Source organism: Dipodomys spectabilis, unplaced genomic scaffold (genome assembly GCF_019054845.1).
Source record: "Dipodomys spectabilis isolate Male_0828 unplaced genomic scaffold, ASM1905484v1 ptg000225l, whole genome shotgun sequence".
Classification (NCBI taxonomy): Eukaryota; Metazoa; Chordata; class Mammalia; order Rodentia; family Heteromyidae; genus Dipodomys; species Dipodomys spectabilis.
The window spans coordinates 3,317,174-3,338,557 of NW_024870902.1; the positions used below are offsets into that span (position 1 = coordinate 3,317,174).

At 37.3% G+C, this 21,384-nt stretch overlaps 1 protein-coding gene across 1 annotated transcript in view; it reads left to right on the forward strand.

The window, feature by feature from the left end:
• Positions 1–21,384, forward strand: part of Ndst4 (N-deacetylase and N-sulfotransferase 4) — a 246,403-nt gene that overhangs the window by 136,379 nt on the left and 88,640 nt on the right. Inside the window, exons 4-5 of the mRNA XM_042697594.1 lie at positions 4,724–4,909; positions 7,933–8,061. Coding sequence (XP_042553528.1) covers positions 4,724–4,909; positions 7,933–8,061 — 315 coding nt within the window. The remainder of the gene's footprint in view (positions 1–4,723; positions 4,910–7,932; positions 8,062–21,384) is intronic.

The following is a 21,384-nucleotide window of genomic DNA, read 5'->3' on the forward strand; positions in this document are numbered from 1 at the left end:
GATTCATTTTGAAGAGTCCAGTCCTGAGCGAAGAAGACAAATAAGAATTCCAGGCCCTGAACTCAAGAGCCATTAATGGCACGCACAAAAAATAAATAAATAAAGAGTGGAAATGTGGCCCAAGTGTTAGAGGGCTCTTATTGTGCAATAAAGCAAAGGGACAGTGCCCAAATGCTGAGTTCAAATCCTGGTAATGGCACACAGATACACAGACACAGACACACAGACACACATACAAAGTATTTAATGACTGACTTAAATACTCTGAGAACTCAAAAAGGACTGACAGATCAGCCTATAGGCTACATGCAATTCTGTGTAAACTTGCTACCTCACAGGGAAGTGACTCCCTATGGGCCTGCCAGGGCTGGGCCAACCACTAGAGCTAAGAATCAACAGGCCTGCTCTACTGCCTGGCTATAGGCAGCAAACGTTACTTACGAGAACCTGTTGAATTTGTGTGTTTGTGTATTTGTGTGTGGGTGTGTTTGTGTTCGTGTATGTGTGTATCTGTGTGTATTCTGATCCTGGGCCTTGAACTCATGGCCTGGATGGTGCTCTCCCTTAGCCTGCATGCTGTACTTGAGCATTTTTGCTCAAGATTAACACTCTACAACTTGAGCTACAGCTCCACTTTTTTTGATATTTTTATTTATTTATTTATTTTTTGGTAGTTAATTGGAGATAAGTGTTTCATGGCCTTTTCTGCCTAGGCTGGCTTAGACTTCTGAATACCTAGGATTATGGGCATAGGCTACCAGTGCCTGACTGAGAATCTCTTACTATTTTTTAAGGTCTTACTGCTAGTATGAGGAGCCAGGTGCCAGACTACAGCCTGTATCTTCCCACTGCCCTCCAAAAATCTGTCCTACATTTCTATTTGCCTGAAAGTAGACTAAAATTGTAAGTTGTATTAAAGATTCAGAGAGGTAGATTCTCTAACCATTAAGAGAGAGAGAGAGACAAAGAGAAAGAGAGTCAGAGACAGAGAGATGGGGTGGGGAGTTGTAGTTCAGAAATATGTATTGATCACAGTAGAAACAATGTAGTTGAAAATCAAAAGCAAATGGTATGGATTTGAGAGAGCCAAGGTATAATTCTGGATTTAGCACTTACTAACATGGATGTTACACAATTTCCTTTCACCTCAGTTTCCACATGTTAAGATAATGTTCAGTGCGCCTATCATGACTCTTAGGACAATCACATAAATGAAAATAAAAAGCACTTAGTAAATATCAAGTACAAAGCAAGTGAATCACATTGAGCCATAGTAGTGATTTTAAATGACATTATTTCAGTTGCTATTAGTGCTAATGGCATTTTATGTGTGCTAGGGTTTGAAAACTGGTGGCCTTTTCTGTATATAGTATGAAATTTACCATAATATCTCCTTCTGAAACCAATGAATTTATTATAAGTGGGAAATTGAGATGGAGTCAAACTCCTCCTAAAAGTTCGTGCTGGTATGCCATATTGCAATGCTTTAGAATTCCTAGATTCTACAAGACATTTTCTAACAAATATGTCAAAGTTGTACTCCAATTTATTTGCTTGTCCTGCCATTTATATCTATTTTACAAAGCTCTACTAATTACATTGAAAAGTCTTCTTACTCATGTAGATTTCGGAATCATGGGTAAATATGATGTTTTGTTCAATGTTGAGGTGATCAAGCCTCTATGAAATGGGTTTTAGGGTCTGGGCAGTAAAGAATGAAGATTTCTAGTTCAGTACGCCCCTTGGTAACAGGAAAGGAGATACTAGGGAATTATTTTTCATGTTGTGCTATCGCCTGAATTGAAAAAGTATAAACTCATAATTATCTAGTGTGATTTACTATTTTGATTGAGCTCCAGGTACCGCCGTGGTAAGATGACCTTATGAACAGTATAACATTGAATCCCCAGAAATCAATAGGGATAATAAAATCTTTTTACTGACCCTTCTGTCCTACTCACAGAATCAATTGCTTTTTACCTTCTGTTTCATTTTTTTTTCATGAAAAGTTCCACAATTCATTTTACTACCTGTCAAAAGTGAATTTGTGTGTGTGTGTGTGTGTGTGTGTGTGTGTGTGTGTGTGTGTGTATGTAATAGAGTTGTTTGATATTTCAATTCTCTGGCATGATTTTTTTTTCATCTCTGTTCCTAGGATGCTAATATTCTTATTAGCACCTTACGCCCCTCCTTCCCCAATTCACAATAAAACCTCATTCAGTGACAGAGAAATATTAACACAAAGTTTATTAGATGCAATTAGGATTCATACACATTTTTTTTTTTTGTCGGTCGTGGGGCTTGAACTCTGGGCTTGGGCACTGCCCCTCAGCTCTTCAGCTCAAGACAAGCACTCTACCACTTGAGCCACAGGGCCACTTCCGGTTTTCTAGTGGTTTATTGGAGATAAGAGTCTCATGGACTTTCCTACCCGGGCTGGCTTTGAACCACGATCCTCAGATCTCAGCTTCCTGAGTAGCTAGGATGACAGGCGTGAGCCATCGGTGCCCAGCTTTCATACACATTTTTTTTTAATTCTTCAAACCACAGGACTCTCTGAATTATTTGTGAGAATAACAATAGAGTAACAGAACCTTTTATTTCCCCTTTCTCTGTGAATGAGAAGTCACTTCTAAGTCAACAATCATATGAATTCTATTTACTTGGCAGTGAGTTTGAAAACCCTTGACCCTAGTTTTCTCTCATAGGGAGATTGTCTCCTATGGAAAAGTTTACCTCTTGGTAAAAGTTTACCTCTTATTTGCAACGCAGTTACAGGCTCCCTACATTTAGTTTGCTGGATCGTTGCTCAACCTCAGAGCACTTTGAGATCATTTATTGGACAGTGAGGAATCTAGCTCAATGGTACATTACTTACCTAGCATACATGAGGACCCTGGTTCAATCCCAAGAACCACAGGGGGAAAAGCAGCTCTTGGAAGAGAAATGTTCTTCTTCTATATATACTATGAAACCAGTTTTCCCTGGTGCCTACCAAAAGAGTCCAGCTCATTTCACAGCCCTGATTTCATAATTCAGCCTTTCTACAGGGCCATTTATTGTAATAGATGCTAGAAAATGCATAGTTTGATGAAAAAGAAGTGAATTTGGCTCTGCAATGAGGTTCATTCCATGAAGGCTAGTGAAATATTTAGCACCCATCTTCTGAGCTGAGTATGGCCTATGACTTACGCATTGTAACTGTGTGATCCATTTGAGGATTGCTTATTACACCAGACTAAATTCTTGCCCTATACTAGGTAGCATGTAATAGAAAATATAAATGGTACTTGTCAAGTCAACACTTTTGTGTTCTGTTTATTGATTGAATCAGCTTTCATATGACTGTACATAGTCATTTATAACCCCAATTGATGAGATCCAATCCTACAAGGAGTCTTTATAAAGCAGATAAGCATTTAAAGGGAAAGATATAAAGAAGTAGAAATTAGAAGACTGAAGCTCTTTTTCAGGTACCTAGCAATGTAATACAATTCCCTGATGGTATTTTTGTTTTTGCCTAAAATCTATACCTGCTTTCCTTCAGAGCTGACTATTTACCCAAGGTAAGTATCTCACAGTAAAATACATATTTTATAAAAAAAAAATCAATTGGGTTTCTAAAGTGTGAAACCAAAGGCAGAATCTTAACGTTACATTCCTTTTATCTTCTGTATCTGAAATATCACTGCATCTGGAATGCCATTAATTTCCTATGCTTTACATTAGACTCCCCAAAATGTAGTTTTATAACCATCTTCAGTTAATCTGTACAATCAAAATAGCTCCCTAACACCCAGCCAAGATTCACTTTCTCACTTAGAGTTCATCTTAACATATCTCTAGATCCTTCATAAAATGTACAACACAGTAGGGCACTGATGGCTCAGACCTATAATCCTAGCTAGTGAGGCAGTTGAACTTTAAGGATCATGGTTTGAAGCCAACCTCAGCAGAAAGATCCATGAGATACTTCTCTCCAATGACCCAGCAAGATGCAGAACTGGTAGAGTGTCAGCTAAAAAAAGCTAAAGGACAGTGTTTGGACTCTGAGTTCAAGCCCAGTACTAGGGTCCATGTGCATGTGTGCACACAACACACACACACACACACACACACACACACACACACACACACAATTAAAAATATAGAGCAGACCTTATCCCTCAGATTATGCAAATTGTAAACAAAGTAAAAATAAAAGCCCACTCATCTTTTTATGTTTCACACTTACCTCTTTGGTTTTCATTGACAAAAATACCCCACAATACAACACACACACACACACACACACACACACACACACACACACACACACACACACACATCATGCTGTCCTCCATTCTGAGAATTCACTTCAATTATATGCTTTTTAAAGTTGATTTTTTTTTGTCATTCCTGGAGCTTGAACTCTGGGCCTATGCACTGTCCCTGAGCTTTTCAGCTGAGGTGAAAGTTCTACCACTTGACCCATAGTGCCACTTCTTTAAATTAATTTTTCTATATCAGTATAAGGCAAAGCCAAAAACACTTCCTATCTCCCCCCCCGAGACTTTTCTGTACTCAAAATTCAACATTAACCTCACCCACATACATGTCCAATATGTCTATTTTACCATCAGAGCTCTAGAATTTAAGGAATACAAAATAGATGTCTTTGGGAACCGTTTTAATGGAATCAGTGGAGCCTACGCCATGATGATGTTCTTCTGTCTCATTCTAGGAACATGGAATACCTGTCAACATGGGCTATGCGGTGGCCCCTCATCATTCAGGGGTCTACCCTGTTCATATTCAGCTATATACAGCTTGGAAGAAGGTCTGGGGAATTCAAGTCACAAGCACTGAAGAATATCCACATCTGAAACCTGCACGGTACAGAAAGGGCTTCATTCACAATAGTATCATGGTGAGCACCTGCCACTGTGGGTAGTCAAAGGATGTGAATATGTATGTGTGAAGTGAAGACAGCTTGACATTATCTGTAAGGCTGGAACATTCAACTTCTTTTGCATCAGAAATTGTGAGGGCAGCCTGATGGAAACTGCCCATACATTAACAAACTCTTTGGTTGTAGACTCACTTCCTAAGCTACAGGGTGGAGTCCAGGCATCTACGGCAGGCTAGGAATTGTGGGAAGGAATGTTGTCTAGATTATCCATTGACCTTGCAGAATTGCAGTATTGTTTAGAGATCCTCTAGTTCCCCTGAGAAATTCCCCAGTACCATTTGTGTGAGTAGTTTTACTGAGAGTTTACGGCACAATGTGATATTATGGATCAAAAACACACCTTTCAATTCACTCCTCTATCAACAGACAAAGAACTGGCATCTTACAGTTAAATTTGTTCACTCTGCTTATTTTGACTTGCAGCTACTCTGAGTGTCTTAGGTTGCTTTTTTTTCTTTTCTTTCTTCTTCTATGTATTCCCAAAGGAGTAGAATATATTTTTTTCTAATTTCTTCTGGGGTGTGTTAATTGGAATAAATAAGAATCTGATTTAAGAGTTATATATTATGTAGGGAAATAGATAAACCTGGAAAAAATTATGTTCAGTGAAATGCTCAGAGAGATGAAAGTCACCTATTTGCTTTCCTTCTTGGAACTTAGATCTACATTATAACAGATTTGAGTGGAAAAGCTAAACCCCAAGTCCAGGCCCTGAGTTCAATCCACAGTACTAGAACAAATAAAACAATGAAACAAACAGCCCCCCAAAATAAAACAAAATCATATATGAAAAAACACAGGGTTATATACACGTATGCACAAACATATTGACTAAAATATGGCATATCTCCTTTGAACATGTAGCATACAATTGAACAAAATGTATACCAAAAAGTTAGAACATGTGTTGTTTGGATGCAGGTAAGGTCAAGGGGTCAGGGGTAGATAAATAGAGAGAGGAAAGGTCATAATATGCAGTCATGATGCAGAAATACATACATATGCATATATATATACATGTATCTATACATTATATGCAACATTTACTTGTTTACATATATACAATGTGTGTGTGTGTGTGTGTGTGTGAGAGAGAGAGAGAGAGAGAAAATGGAGCCAGATAACCTGAGGAGTGATGAGTTTGGAAAAGATGGAGAAGTACAATGGAAGAGGTGACATGGATCAAGATGCAGTGTGCTCATAAACTGACATGTTCAATTGAAATCTTTTGTACAAGTACTTACAGATAATAAAATGTATAAATAAGCATGATATAACTGCCATTACAAGTGATAATAAAATAAATATTAAATAGGAATTTAATTTATTCCTTGAAATAAAAGAATGGTATCACTTACTTTTATCAACTCTTTCCAGTTCCACTGGAATATCTGGTGCCCTCATTAGTTATTAAAGTCAACAGGGTTTGCACACTATTCTCCTTCACTTAAATATTTACATTACCCTAAGCTATTACTTATATTGCTATTGAAATTACCTTAATATATCTGTCTTTCTGCGTGTCTATCTCTGATTCTCTATCAGAGTCTATTCACCTAACCACTATTCAGAACAACGGAAAGGCACATATACCTAACCAGAGTAAGCGCTTGATATTCACTTATCACAAAAGTTTAATTATTTTATTGTAAATTGATCCCAGAGCACTAAAGAAGACTCAGACTTAAATTAAACCATTGATAATGCAAATAGTAGGATTGGTGCCCATGAAAATATGAGATATAAAAAGAAAAATACTCCGATAATATAAAGTCAAAGTAAAGTACCTGATATTTTACTCTATTAGGTTTCATAACCATTAAGCAAGTTCTGAAGTAAAAAAAAAATCCTTTTAACCAATATTGCATGCATTCATTTACCTTGAGTTTAATATAAAAAGGAAAATTAAATGAAGAATAAATGGAATTGTATTTGCTGTGTGCAATTGGATGCATTCTTTATTAAATTATAAGTAGTTTGTTATTCAAACTAAAGTTGTAGAACAAAATTATGTATTTGTTTCTCTTCATTTGGACCTTCAGATTTACAGCAGAACTCACCAAAATATACCAGAAATAAACATGAGATAAGATTGCTACTACTGCAAAAAAGGAATCAGTTCACACAGAGGGGTAGATGATGCAAATTGAACCCTACAATGCAAGATTAGATACTAGAAGTTATGAGAGGGAGGACCTAATCGCAAGAAAATAACGTGATGTTGCAGGCTATTTTCCAATTAAATGAATTAAACACAACTTTTCTTTCTTTTTAACCAATCCTTTCACATACATCAGGTGGTATTTTTTATTCAAAACCTGAATAAGCCCTGATTTACAACATATACCTGTCATCCCAGCCCTTGGGAGGCTGAGACACAAGGATCATGATCTGGAATACATCATGAGTTCCAGGCCAACCTAGGCTACATAGCAAGACCCTTTCTCAAAATGAAACAAACAAACCCTCAGTAAAATTTGATGATTTTGTTTTTGGTGTATGGGGAGGGCAGCGTTGTTTCTAGAACTTATCTTAAACTCTCTTGCTTACCGGATTTGCATGGTCAGCTGACACTGTATTGCTTGACCTATACCTCCAACTCTACTGTTTGCTGGTTATTTTGGAGATAGAGTCTTATGGACTTTTGCTCTATCTGGTTTGAAATGTGTTTCTCTGGACCTCAGCTTCCTGAGTAGCTAGAATTATAGTCATGAAGTCCCTCACACTCAACTAACTTTTTTTCTTTCTGTATTTGTTGTATCTTTGTTGAATTCATTTGACCTATCTAGTCTATATTTTGGTTTGGTAATGCCTTAAATATTTACAGAAGTATGCTGTTATCAACTCTTGATTAAGATTTTGGTTTTAACAAATGAATAACTCCAATAAGAACTGCAATTTTCATATTCAGAAATTATGATGTAGTATACAATTCTTCATTAAAACATGACAGTGTGTTGTTTTTACCCACTTTTTCTCAGGTCCTTCCTCGACAGACCTGTGGGCTATTCACCCATACAATTTTCTACAAAGAATATCCAGGAGGACCCCAAGAATTAGATAAAAGTATCAAAGGAGGGGAACTGTTCCTCACAATCCTTCTAAACCCAGTAAGTACTCTGTTTATGAATCTTAGAATATCTTCAGAGTTTTCAAGCATGCTTCATTTTTATTTTTTCAACTATTCATCTTTATTGATTCTAGATTTATATCCACATGTCCAGCCCCTTTTCCTGATAAAATTTGATTTCCCAGGATCTGATTTCTTGATAGTTCTGACTACATGGCTGCGTTTTTTATTTTTACTGTGGACGGTGAGAGAACTAGTTCTAGCAGTAATTTTATCATTTTTCCTTTCCCCTGATTCATTAATGTCTGATTGACAAATTAACATATTATATATTTGCAGTATATATAGTTTTCCATCTATAAAATCATGTTGTTCATGAATGAAGACAACTGTCTTTGGAATTTAAATGCTTTTCACTTCTCTGTATTGGCTAATTGCTCTGGCTACACTTAGTTCAATTTTGAATAGTAGTCATCAGCATGGTAATTTTTCTCTTTTTTTTTTTTTTTTTTTACAAGGGTGTCTTAAAGAGAAAGCCTTTTGCATTTAGCATTTTTAGTTAGTTTGCTGTTATTCATGGCTAGGTTTATCATTCATATTTTACTTTCATTGTATTGATACACATTACTTTTAAATATTATTTGGAGTAGTGTTTGTATGTGTGTGTGTGTGTGCACGCACGCACATGTGCATGTTGATACTGAAGCTTGAACTCAGAGCCTTGGTGCTGCACCTGAGCTTTTTCTTCAAGGCTAGAAGGCTAACAATCCACCATTTGAGCCAGAGAGCCACTTCTGGCATTTCAGTAGTTTACTGGAGATGAAAGTTGTGCAGACTTCCTTGCCCAGGCTGGTTTTGAATGAGTCCTCAGATCTCAGCTTCCTGAATAGCTAGGTTTATAAGTGAACCAACAGTGCCTGGATGTAATTAGATAGATAGATAGATAGATAGATAGATAGATAGATAGATAGATAGATAGATAGATAGATAGATAGATAGACAGATAGATAGATATCATGAAAGAATAGTAGGTGTCAAATAATCAAGTGCTTCCTATCATTCGTTAATGAATATAAGTTATATCACACCAAGTGATTTGTCTACATTGAACAAAACTTGGATCCCTGGACAAATTCTGACTGATTGTGGTGAACAATCTGTTTATGTACCATTGAATTTTACTTTATTCTGTGGAGGATTTTTAAATTTATGTTCATAGGTGAGACGGGGCAATAGTTTTCTTTTGTTGTTGTTGTGTTTTTGTTTTGTTGTTGTTTTGTTTTGTTTTGTTTCTGCCAGTCCTGGGGCTTGACTCAGGGCCTAGGTACTGTCCCTAAGCCTCTTTGTACTCAACCTAGCGCTCTACCACTTGAGCCACAGCACCACTTCTGATTTGTGAGTGTTTAATTGGAAATTAAAGTCTCATGGGGACTTCAAACCATGATCCTCAGATAAAGAAACTTTTAATAGCTAATTCTGTCTCCTTTTTCACTATTGGTCTCTTCAGGTTTTCTCTTCTTTTGTAACTCCTTCTTATGAGGTTTTATGCTTCTCTCCCAAATTTTCTAATGGTTCATAATAATCATGGTCCATATTTCTGTTGTAATGGCTCTTCGTCCACTTCTGATTTTATTTATTTGAGACTTTTCTCTAGCCAAAGGATTCTCTATTTAGTTTTCTTTTCCAGAATACAACTCCTAGTTCACTTATCTTTTTAAAATTATTTTTTTAGTCTCTAATAATACTCTCTATTTCATTACTTATGCTTCAATCTTTGTTTACCTCTTTGTGCTGTTTAATTACTCAAGATGAGATGTACAATACACTATGTTGAAAATGAACTTTACAACTTCGGTGGAGAGGGAGGGGGTAGAGGGTGGGGGTGGTACTTATGGAGCTGGGAGGGAAGGGATGGTAGGGGAAAAACAAAGGAAGAGGCAACAATGTTCGCTAGGAAATGTACTCATTACCTTACTCATGTAACTATAACGCCTCTGTACAATGTATTTACAATAAAAAAACATACAAAAAAAAAAGATATAGAGCCAGATGTAGGTGTGGCTCAAGCCTGTAATCCTAGCTACTCAGGAGGCTGGGACCTGAGGATCACTGTTCAAAGCCAGTCAGGGCATGAAAGTCCAGGAGACTCTTATCTCCAATGAACCAATAGAAAACCATAAGTGGCACTGTGGCTCAAATGGTAGAGTGCTTGTCTTGAGCTGAAGAGCACAAGGACAGCACGCAAACCCAGAGTTCAAGCCCCATGACCAACAACAACAACAAAAATATATAAAACTATGTTGCTTATTTAATAGTTTTCTCGCTTTTCTTAATGTAGATATTTAGTGCTACGAACTTCCCTCCTGGAATTTCTTCACATCCCTTTCACTAAACTAGAGAAATTAGAATACATCACCCAATAGTCTATTTCCCTAATGAAGCATAATCAAAGAAACCACAGATTTGCCAAGCATGTATGGAATATAATCATTAAATGTAATATAATACTCAAAGTTAGTTTCCATTCGCAAAAGGTAATAAATATATATTAACATGCTCACTAGCAACATTAATAATCTAATTAGTAGTACATATCTTAACCTTAAATTGAGTTTGCTTTCAGCTTGAGATATCAGTAAGCATGCTTTTTTCAATCTCTAAAAATGATCACAGAGCAAACCATATGAAAATATATAACCATGTTTTGACTCAGGTGAGGTGAGATTCATTTTTAAAATTTTTACTAATTTTAGTGAGGATCAAAAATAGGGATTTTTTCTCTTTTTCCTTTCATCTTTCAAAAATGTGCATTTTTTTCAGTTAGTGAATATGTGTATAACAGCCTAGCAGCAAGATTAGATAACACAAAGATTGTTCAGCTTTCTGATTATTCACCTATAATGATCCTATGCTGAGATCTTGGGAGATACATTCTCATTTACATCCACAGCATGTGGGAAATATGACATGATGAATTTATATGATGTCATCTTGCTTAATATAAGAAATTTTCATGCTCAACACAAAAGATGCAGACTTTAAATAACAATATGTATAGTCGCATGGACTATATTTGAGAGGAACATTAGTTAGATAAAGATGAATGTAATATTTTAATTGTTTTAAATATTTTAATTAAGGAAATTAAATTAAGATCTACATTGTGTGAAATCTTAAAAGAACTTTGAGATTGGATTCGAAGGTGTATAGAAACAGAAGTGAACATATTTTATTGGTGTATGATTTTTAAAACTTGCCCCTTCAATTGCCTTGTTACTACAACCAAAAGAACAAAAATAGGTTTCTGGATTGGTGTGTTGAAATGACATTAAATTTTCGAAGGAAGATTGGGTGCTTTGTGATCTCCAGTAAGAGACTTATGTTCTCAGACTTGTGATTCTCCTACAGTACTATATAGTCCAGTATGCCCCTGAGCTTTATCTGTTGGACTTAAATCCAAAAATATTCCAATATTTGGAGCTACTGAAAGCTTTATGCATTTTTTTTTTTTTTTTTTTTTTTGGTGTCAGTCCTAGGGCTTAAACTGGGCCTGGGATCCGGACCTTTATTGCTCGAGTAGTGCTCTACCACCTAAGTCACAACTCTGCTTCCAGCTTTTGGTGAGGGGTGTGGGATTAATTGGAGATAAGAGTCTCCTGGACTCTCCTGCTTAAACTGTCTTTGATCTCCAATCCTAGGATCTCAGTCTCTGTAATCCTTAGGATTATAGGTGTCATCACTGGCATCTGGCTTTTTGTATACATTTTTTTTTAAGTTCCAAGAAATTATGAAAGTAACTTTTGAAAATTGATGTGGAATATTCATGAGAATAAGGGTGGAAATCTCCTCTCTTCCCGGCCTTCTTTCATGGAGAATTTAATCTCAGCAGAGGCCAGGGTCACTTCATCATATCATTTTCAATCTGGAGTTGCCTTCTTGATCTGCTCTGGTTGTTCTGAAGGGGAATTCAATAATCATTAGAGCTCAGTGCATCCTCTGAACCTTTGACCCCATTTGATTGCCATTCGTGTTTACTGCTTGGATTCTTGCCAATTCCTTGTCATTCAAGGTATAGATTTAGATCTCTAATATTTGTAAATATTTTGAATCCAGTACCCTTCATAAAGTCATCAGACTGAAGATGTAATGTGGACCTTTAAATAAGAGGAAACAATATTTGCTTTCTAATATTCTATTCCTGGCATTTGTGAACTAACAAAACCATACTTAATCCTATATAACTCAATTAAAAGACTTTCCATTTGTTTTTAATTTCAAGCAGAAGAAGTAAAAGAAGAAAGTCAGATTTCTTTTTCTTTTTCTTCTCTTCTTTCCCTCCTCCCCTCCCCCCAGTCCTGGGACTGGGCAGTCGCTGTCCCTCAGCTAATTCTTTGGCTCAAGGCTAGCACTCTACCACTTGAGCCACAGCACCACTTCTGGCTTTTTCTGTTTATGTGATACTGAGGAATCGAACCCAGGACTTCATACATGTTAGACAAGCACTCTACCCTGAAGCTACTTTCCTAGCCCAGTCAAAAATTTTCTTGTAATCAGTTGCAGACTGTACTTGATTTAACCTTGGGAATTCATGGCGAAATCAATATAAGGTACACAGGGAAAGGTAAGAGATCAAGAGAGCAGACGATCAGGACACATTAGAATTGATGTCATTGGTGTTGTCCAAACAGAAATGCTGCAGATGTGTTTGCTAACATGTTTGGTTGATGGTATTTCAGGGTCTGCTCACAACCCCAATCTTGGTAGGAAAATGCTATGCCACTTGAGCCACGCTCCCAGCCCTTTTATTGATTTAGATGCTTTTTCAGATAGAGTCTCTTTTTTCTGCCTGGGGCCAGCCTTGGACTCCAATTCACACAGAGATAACATCACAGTTAGCTGACATTACAATCACTTGCTGAGACACCCAGCTTATTTGTTGAGATTAAAGTTCTCCATAGGGAAGTGGCGCTGTGGCTCAAGTGGTAGAGCGCTTGCCCGAGCTGAAGAGCTGAGGGACAGCACCCAGGCCCAGAGTTCAAGCCCCACAACCGACAAAAAAAATAAATAAATAAAAAATAAAGTTCTCCATAGATTTTTGACTGAGCTCTCCTTAAACTATAATTCTCTCCATCTCTGTCTCCTAAGAAACTATGATTACAGGAACAAGTCACTAGACACAGACCTCAAACAGAAGGTTTATAAATATCTCACCTGATCTATGAATTTGTGATGTCTGTGTTCTTTTACAATTAGTCATGTAGTATGTATCTTTTTCACTCAAAAATTCCCTGATGATGTGAGCTCACACCAGCTTGAGTAGCTGGTATCTACTCAGGAGGCTGAGAGCTGAGGATCACAGTTTAAAGCCATCCTGAGCAGAAAAGACTATGAGGTTTTTTTGTTTTTGTCTTTGTTTTTGTTTTGTTTTATTTTCCTAATTAACCAGCCAAAATGCCAGAAGTGGAGGTGTGACTTACCTAGTAGAGCATTAGCCTTGAGCAAAAAAGCCAAGTGACAGAGGTAAAGCCCAGAGTTCAAACCCCAATACCAGCACTAAAATTAGTTAATTAATTAGATTTATTTTTAGGCATTAGAAACTAGCATTATAAATTTAAATCCTTATGGTTTTAAGTTTAGACAAAAAATGAAACCCTATTTTTCTATCTATCTATCCAATCATCCTCTATCTCAATGAAAAGATAATTCCAGGGTAGGGGTGATATCCAGTGGCAGGTATCTAAAGAAGTGGTGGAGAAAATAAACATAACATCTTCCATCACTACTATTCTGGGCAAAATATTATCTTCAGATTTAATAGAAGCAGTTTGACTTTTGACTGGTGGTTTCTGAATTCATTTGTATGTTTGCATCCTATGAGGCTAATAAAAGCTGGCAAAGCTATATGAAGGAATGTACCAGCCTTCCCCCCTAGAGGGCTTTAAAATAGAACCAACAACTATGTAGTTCTTTCTTATTGCCTTGGGAATTCTTTTGCTTAAAGAAGGAGACTGCATTAAATAACCTTGAAAAGTTCCCTATATTTTTTTTTTCTGGTCTATGCCTTGTACAACTCTGATATACAGGGGGGAAAAATCTTCTAACAAGACCAGAAGTTTCTTTGCTTATAAACCTTCCTGTAGTCTTTGTCTGCTTAGAAGTCCAGGATCCTTCCCTAGATTTTTTTTTTTTTTGTCGGTCATGGGGCTTGAACTCTGGGCCTGAGTGCTGTCCCTCAGCTCTTCAGGTCAAAGCTATCTCTCTACCACTTGAGCTACAGTGCCACTTCTACTTTTTCTGGTGGTTTATTGGAGATAAGAGTCTCACGGACTTTCCTGCCCAGGCTGGCTTTGAGCCGAGATCCTCAGATCTCAGCCTCCTGAGTAGCTAGGATTATAGACTTGAGCCACTGGTGCCCAGTTCCCTAGATATTTTTAACAGTCTTTTTTTAACTTAATTTTTTACTATGGCTGGCATCCAGATACATATTGTTTTGATATGTTTCCAAATATGCCATTACTTTCTAATTTTCCCTAAAGCAGCAAATGTGAATTAGATTAAGTATTTGTATACTGCCTCTTAAAATGGTAGACTAGATTTTTCTTTTCTTTTTGTGCCAGTTCTGGGGCTTAAACTTACATCTTGAGTGCTGTCCCTTAGTGTTTTGATCAAGGCTATTACTCTACCACTTGAGCCAAAACTCCATTTCTAGCTATTTTGTTCATTAATTAAAGACAACCATCTCACGGACTTTGCTACTTGGGAGGGCTTTGAACTACCAATCTCAGTTCTCAGCCTTCTGAGTAGCTAGGATTACTGGCCTGAACCACAGTCACTCAGCTTAGATGAAATCTTATTCCACAAATGACAATGAATGAAGCTTCTTGATTTTCTTTGATGCCATCTTGCTTTTATTAAATGAGTATAACCATTGGAAATTATGTGATCTGAGGGTCATTTGAATGACATTTCCAAAGAACAGGGAGGCATCTGTCCACTTAACTCACAGAACTTCCCGTTGTTTCTCTGAGATTCTCATCATGAACTCTTCTCATATTGATATTTTCCTGCACTGTTCCACACTTGTCAAATACAAACGTGAATTTCCCTAGTGCCAAATCCTTCCTGGATTTTCAATATAATCTTTGTTCAGACAGGAAGAAATATAATTTAATCATGTCTGAGGTGAAACCGCTTTAGACCAGGTAGCCCCTCATCATTCAAGTTGAGACACCACCCTATAAAATATGCAGCAACTGACAATAGTTTAAAAAATAATAATAAAAAGAGGTCTGCAATCTTATCAGAAAGTGTCATCTGTAACTGTAAAGCCTGCAATAAATATTTCCTATGGATTTAATTTTTTCCCCTCATTTTAATTTTGTGCTGCACAAAGAAATACAGAAATAAAAATTTCTAGATTTTCTTGATAGAGGTACTCTAAGCACCTTGGATTTGGACTGGAAATGTGGCTTAGTAGTAGAGTGCCTGCCTAGCATGCATAAAGCCCTGGGTTCGATTCCTCAGTACCACATAAACAGAAACAGTCTGGAAGGGGCGCTGTGGCTCAAGTGGTAGAGTGCTAGCCTTAAGAAAAAGAATCTCAGGTCTCAGGGACAATGCTGAGGCCCTGAGTTCAAGCCCGATGACTGTCCCCCCTAAAAACATCCTCGGATTATAGTAAGCTTAAATAGTGATCCATGATCCAAGGCTGTTTGTTCTGTTTTCCAAGCTCTGTTTTCCACACCAACTCTATTATTTATCACTTGCAAATGTAGGAGAGGAAATGATGTGTCTGAAAGCCAGGTATGTGTAATAGAACTGGAAAATAAAACTTCTCCGCCTGCTGTCTCCAAGCTCCCATACACCTTCCTTGGAAAATGAGCTTGTTTGTCTCCTTCGTGTACATCACTCTCCATGCCCATGGAGTTTAGCAGATGAGACAGAACCTGATGATTGTGATAGGTGAGCAATTGACAAAGGAAATCTATTTGAAAGCAAAAGGAAAGCCAGATAAGAAAGTAGCAGAAACTCTACATGTGGAGGAGGGACTAAAGAGGGGTCCAGTGAGTTGGCTCAGAGGGTGAATTTCACAGCACAAGGCTTCTCTCCTGGGCTTTAAGCTGATTGCATGATGGCTCTGTGCAGGAGCTGCCCAGGCTTTTTGCATTGGCTTGAGTGGGCACCCAGGGCATTATGGGAAGAAGAAGGTTTTGAGCAAGGGCCAGTGGCAGTATGGAAAAAATAATTGCCCTGACTGGACACATGTGCTCAGCCACAGGGTAGGTCCCCCACTTTTCCCCCATCTACTTAACCAGTCCCATGTTCTCTCTCCACTGAGTTCTACCTCTTCCAATAGACAAGAAAAGTTGCCAAAGTAAAGCGCAGGAAAACATCAACATGAAATTACCTACAGTCATTTGAATTATTTGGTTGAAATAATATAGACGCCGATATTCAAGGTAATTTTCAGAAATCTACTTTATGTTCAGTGCAGCAAAACAGGATGCAATGTTCTAAGTCTGTACCAGATTAGAAAGAATGAATGAATGATTACTGATAATCAGATGTTCAAGGATGCTTTCACCGTTCTGACACTAATTTTCTACATTGTGCTTTATTGAAAAGTACAATAATCAGATATTTTACCTAGAAGAAAGCCATTGTATAGTCTGTCAAATTTCCCTTCTTTACAAAACAACATAGTCATATTGCCAACTCAGAATCAGATTTCTTGCTAGTGTTCCAGCAGTATTTATTTTTAAAGAATTTAACTTCTAACTTATCTACTAAGGTGAAATCTCTCTCTTTCCCAGATGGGGACTTGGAAGCAATTAGTGTTATTGGGAGCTCAGGGGCTCACAGCCCAGGAGAAGAGCCACCAGCTGTGAGAAGAATGCACCCCTGCAGAGTATATAGATTGTGGAAAATTCTATTTCCACTCACTAAAAGACCTACAGTCACCTCTCTCTTTTTTCCTTTATCTTTTTTCCCCCTTCCTTAAAGATTTGCAGGACTAACCTTTACAAAAGGACATGAATCACCATTTCTGCAGTGATTCACACACACAGCAGGGGTTTTGTCAAATCTGGAATCTGCTAAGATCCATGGGCTTTGCTATGTGTGATATTATTCTTTCTGTCCAGTCTGAAAATCAGATCAGAGTTAGTATATGGAAACAGAGACTATGGGGGAAATCTTGCTTTGTTTGTATTTTTTTTCAGTGGTGTGAGCTTTGTTTTAATTTCCCAAAGTAGAATCTACTTAGAGGTCAGTAATTCAGAGTGCAAAGTAAGCCATCACAAAAGAACAGAATATTTTTGCTACCTAAGCCTGAATTCTGTCTTCTTGTCAAGTTAGAGGAAGACGGCTGTTATTGTGTAGACATGAATCTTTCTAATACCATCATTGCGGCAAGTCCTTGTGGAATACAATTTGCATTCCTATATATTTCCAGACCACGCACAAATCCATAAGATTGCATTGTAATTTTTTTTCAATTTTCTTTCCATAGAGAAATAAATGAAAACAGTAATATTTTACTAGGGTAGTCTATTTCATCTAGTGTAACTGGATAATTTAGTTTTCCCAAAGCACAGAGTGAATAGTTGGAGAATAGTTCTTTAGCATAAATAAGTTTCCTACAGCAAAAAGTACAACCTCCTGTTTATGTAGATATTCATCAATAGATAAAGCAGTCTCTCTATAATCCCTTTATCCCTCTGGTCTCTCAATCTCTCCAATCTCTCTCTGTAATATATTAATTATTAAGTGCAAAATGATCCTAAAATCAGAGCTCCTTTAGAAGCCTTTGTCAGGAAATGTTGAATTGCCTTTACCAACTATTTAAAGATAATCATAATATGTGTGTGTGTGTGTGTGTGTGTGTGTGTGTGTGTGTGAAATAAAAATAAAAGGGTAAATTTCCTAGTCGTGTTTTACTAGTAATGTGATAGAAAGAGGAAAGATAAGAAATCTATTAAAAAGAAAACTTCTTTGTTCTCTTCTTTTCATAGAGTTCAAAACTTTTGATTTCACTACCTCTTCTATGCTCTCAGAATTATGTCTTGCTTCTTTTCCTTATGACTCACCTAAAATTTTTAAGAGACAATAGCCATATTGTTTGAGATCAATTTATCTTACTCCACTTTTTTTTCCTCTGATTACTTCTCAAAGTCAGAGTGAAAATAAAAACATGAGATCTTGCCCTTGGCATGTGGCTCACACACATGATCCTAATCATCAGGAGACTGAAACTTGAAGGATCCTGATTCAAAGCCAGCTTGAGGAGAAACGTTTTCGAGACTTCATCCTCAATTAACCAGTTTGGCTGGAGGCATGATTCAAGTGGTTGAATATATAAATATATATATATATATGTTTATATAGCACATAATATATATATTTATATATAATACGTATGGTCTCATATATATAAGATATATTAAAATCTCAAAATTTTATATTATGAAGTAAAAACCTCTGTATATTTTCTGTTTTTCACTAATAACTTACATACTGATGGCTATTTGGAACATTTGTATAAATGATGAATTAGCAAGAGTCCATTAAGGAATCAAAGGACTTTCACTTCTACTGATAGACTAATCTGCATATGTCCACTGACATTAGCTCTCGTCTTTGAGATTTATCTAGTCAAAAATGTTCAATTATTAAAGAAAATAGAAGCGTATGTTTCATGTATAGCTAATTTTTAGAATGCTTTCAATTATTTAGAGTTCCTGCTTTCATGACTACTTGTCTCTCAATCATTTCATTTCTTCATTTATTTCATTTTTTCCAAGGTGCTCTTCTTGATGAGTTTAATGTATGAGAATTCCATTGTATGTTCATGTCTATTTAATTTTGTCAAAGAAAACAAGAAAATGCTTTCCACAGAAGCTGAGATGTGAGTTGAACTGAGCAAAATTAGAGGTTCATCAGATAAATCACAAAGCATAGTTTGGGTTTGAGCAGTGTAATTTTTTTGACAAGAGATTTTTCAGCCAGAAGGAATAGACATTCAGTGTAAGGTAGCGTAAAATTATCATGATAAGTTTGGGAATTTTAAATATTGGGGTTTTGTAGGAGTATAAGACAAAGTTCTCAGAGCAAGATCAAGAAAGTTGTTATATGACATATGAGAATATAGGTATTATTTATTTCTCTAAAATAAGCTGTAAAATCAAATAGTAATTGTTATTTGTAGCTCTGTTTGGTATTTAGTGCCTATTATGTGTCGAATTACATATATTGTTGTAAGGTCAATCATCCTAGAAGCCACATTTTAAAATATAGAATATTGGAGTCTTTAATATACAGTTAACAGGCTGCAGGTCACCAGTTGTTACAAAGGTTTGCAGCACACAAATGCACATACCACAGCCAGGAAACATGCTAAAGAGGAAAGAAATAACAAGAACAATACCAACAAGCCAAGTCAGCTCCAATGGAGAGCTGAATTGGGACTCCATGATGACTGGAGATGAGACAGGACACAGGACACAGGACACAATCACGGAGACAAAAGTGGCATGGAGTCCTGAGGATAGGCTCCTCTGGACCTAAAATAGATAAGCGCAGGGAGCAGATCCTCAGGAAATTCCCAATCGCAGGCACTGGACTGACAGATTCAGTAACCTATCCATGAAGATGCCTGCCCCTGCCTCCAGGGGTCCAAGCACGCCCATAACCTGGGAGGCAAGTGATGGGGAGGAGGGGGTTCCTTCCCCCAGCATGAAGACAAGATGCCAGACCTATAATCTACCATTTGGCCAATATGGCGCTGGCCAGACCTGACCTCCTTACTTCAATATGATATATAACCTACATACTATTTCGTATATATACTAATATAAATAGTATATCATATGTAGTATATATACTAATATAAATAGCATATTATGTATAGTATATTCTCTTCCTTCATTCCTTGTTCTGGGACTTTTCATTGGTTTAGGTCAAATGACACTGCTTTATAAACACAAAAAAGCCATGTGAAGACTACAATGTACAGTGTTGTTTTTTGTTTGTTTGTTTTTGGTGTTTTTGTTTATTGTTTTTCTTTTCCCAGAGCTTGGGCATTTTCCCTAAGCCTCTTTGTGTTCAAGATTAGCACTCTACCATTTAAGCCACAGGGCCATTTCTGACATTTTCTGAGAAGGTAAGTAGAGATAGGCGTCACACAGACTTAGGAAAGTCCAAGCTGACTTCAAACCACGACCCTCAGATCTCAGCCTCCTGAGTAGCTAAGCTTATAGGTGTGAGTCACCAGAACCTAGATTACAGGGGTGTCTTGAGCTTAATTATATTTTTGCCTCACCCACTCCATATGTATTTGTTGAATAAATCAACAAATGACAATTGACCATCATAACTTTCTATTCCTACCACATTCTCTTTGTCTCATTAGTTTTTATCACTGTGTCAGGAGAAATAGAAAGAGAAAGGAAAAACAAGAGGGGGGAAAAACAAAGTGAGAAGAAAGAAGTTCGGTCAGCTTCTGATGACTCACATCTATAATCTTACCAACTCAGAAGGCTGAGATCTGATTATTACAGTTCCAAGCCAGACTGAGTAAGAAAATCAATGAGATTCTTGTCTCCAGGAAATTACCAAAAAGCCAGAAGTGGAGCACTGGCCCAAGTGGTAGAGTGTTAACCATGAGCCAAAGAAGCTCAGAGACAACACCCAGACGCTGAGTTAAAAAAAAAAGAGGACCAGGCTGGGAATGTGGCTTAGTGGTAGAGTGCTTGCCTAGCATGCATGAAGCCCTGGGTTCAATTCCTCAGTACCGCATAAACAGAAAAAGCTAGAAGTGGCATTTTGGCTCAAAATGGTAGAGTGCTAGCCTTGAGCAAAACTGCTTTGGGACAGAGCCCAGGGACAGAGCCCAGGCTCTGAGTTCAAGCCCTAGGCCTGGCAAAAACAAAACAGAAAAATAAGACTAACACACACACACACACACACAAAGGAGGAGAAGGAAGAAGAGGAAGAGGAGGAGGAGGAAGAGGAGGAGGAGGAAGAAGAAGGAGGGGGAAGGAGAAAGAGAAGAGGAAGGGAAGGGGAAGAGGAAGAAGAGGAAGAGGAGGAGGAGGAAGAGGAAGCAGCAGCTAGGAAAGGAAAGGATGAGAAGCAAAAGGAGAGAAAAGAGCAGAAATGGAGAGCTCTTCATTCTTGTATTAGTAAACAAGGAAGATAGGAGGAATTCTGAATAACCTAAAAACCCAAACTTACTAGTCCTGTTTTCCTGCTTAGTCAATATGGAAGACAAAATTATATAATGTCCTTGTACTTCAGTTTTAGTGCAAGTAAAATGGAAAGACTAATGTTCTTACTGTTTTATACAGACAGAACAAGGAAAGGT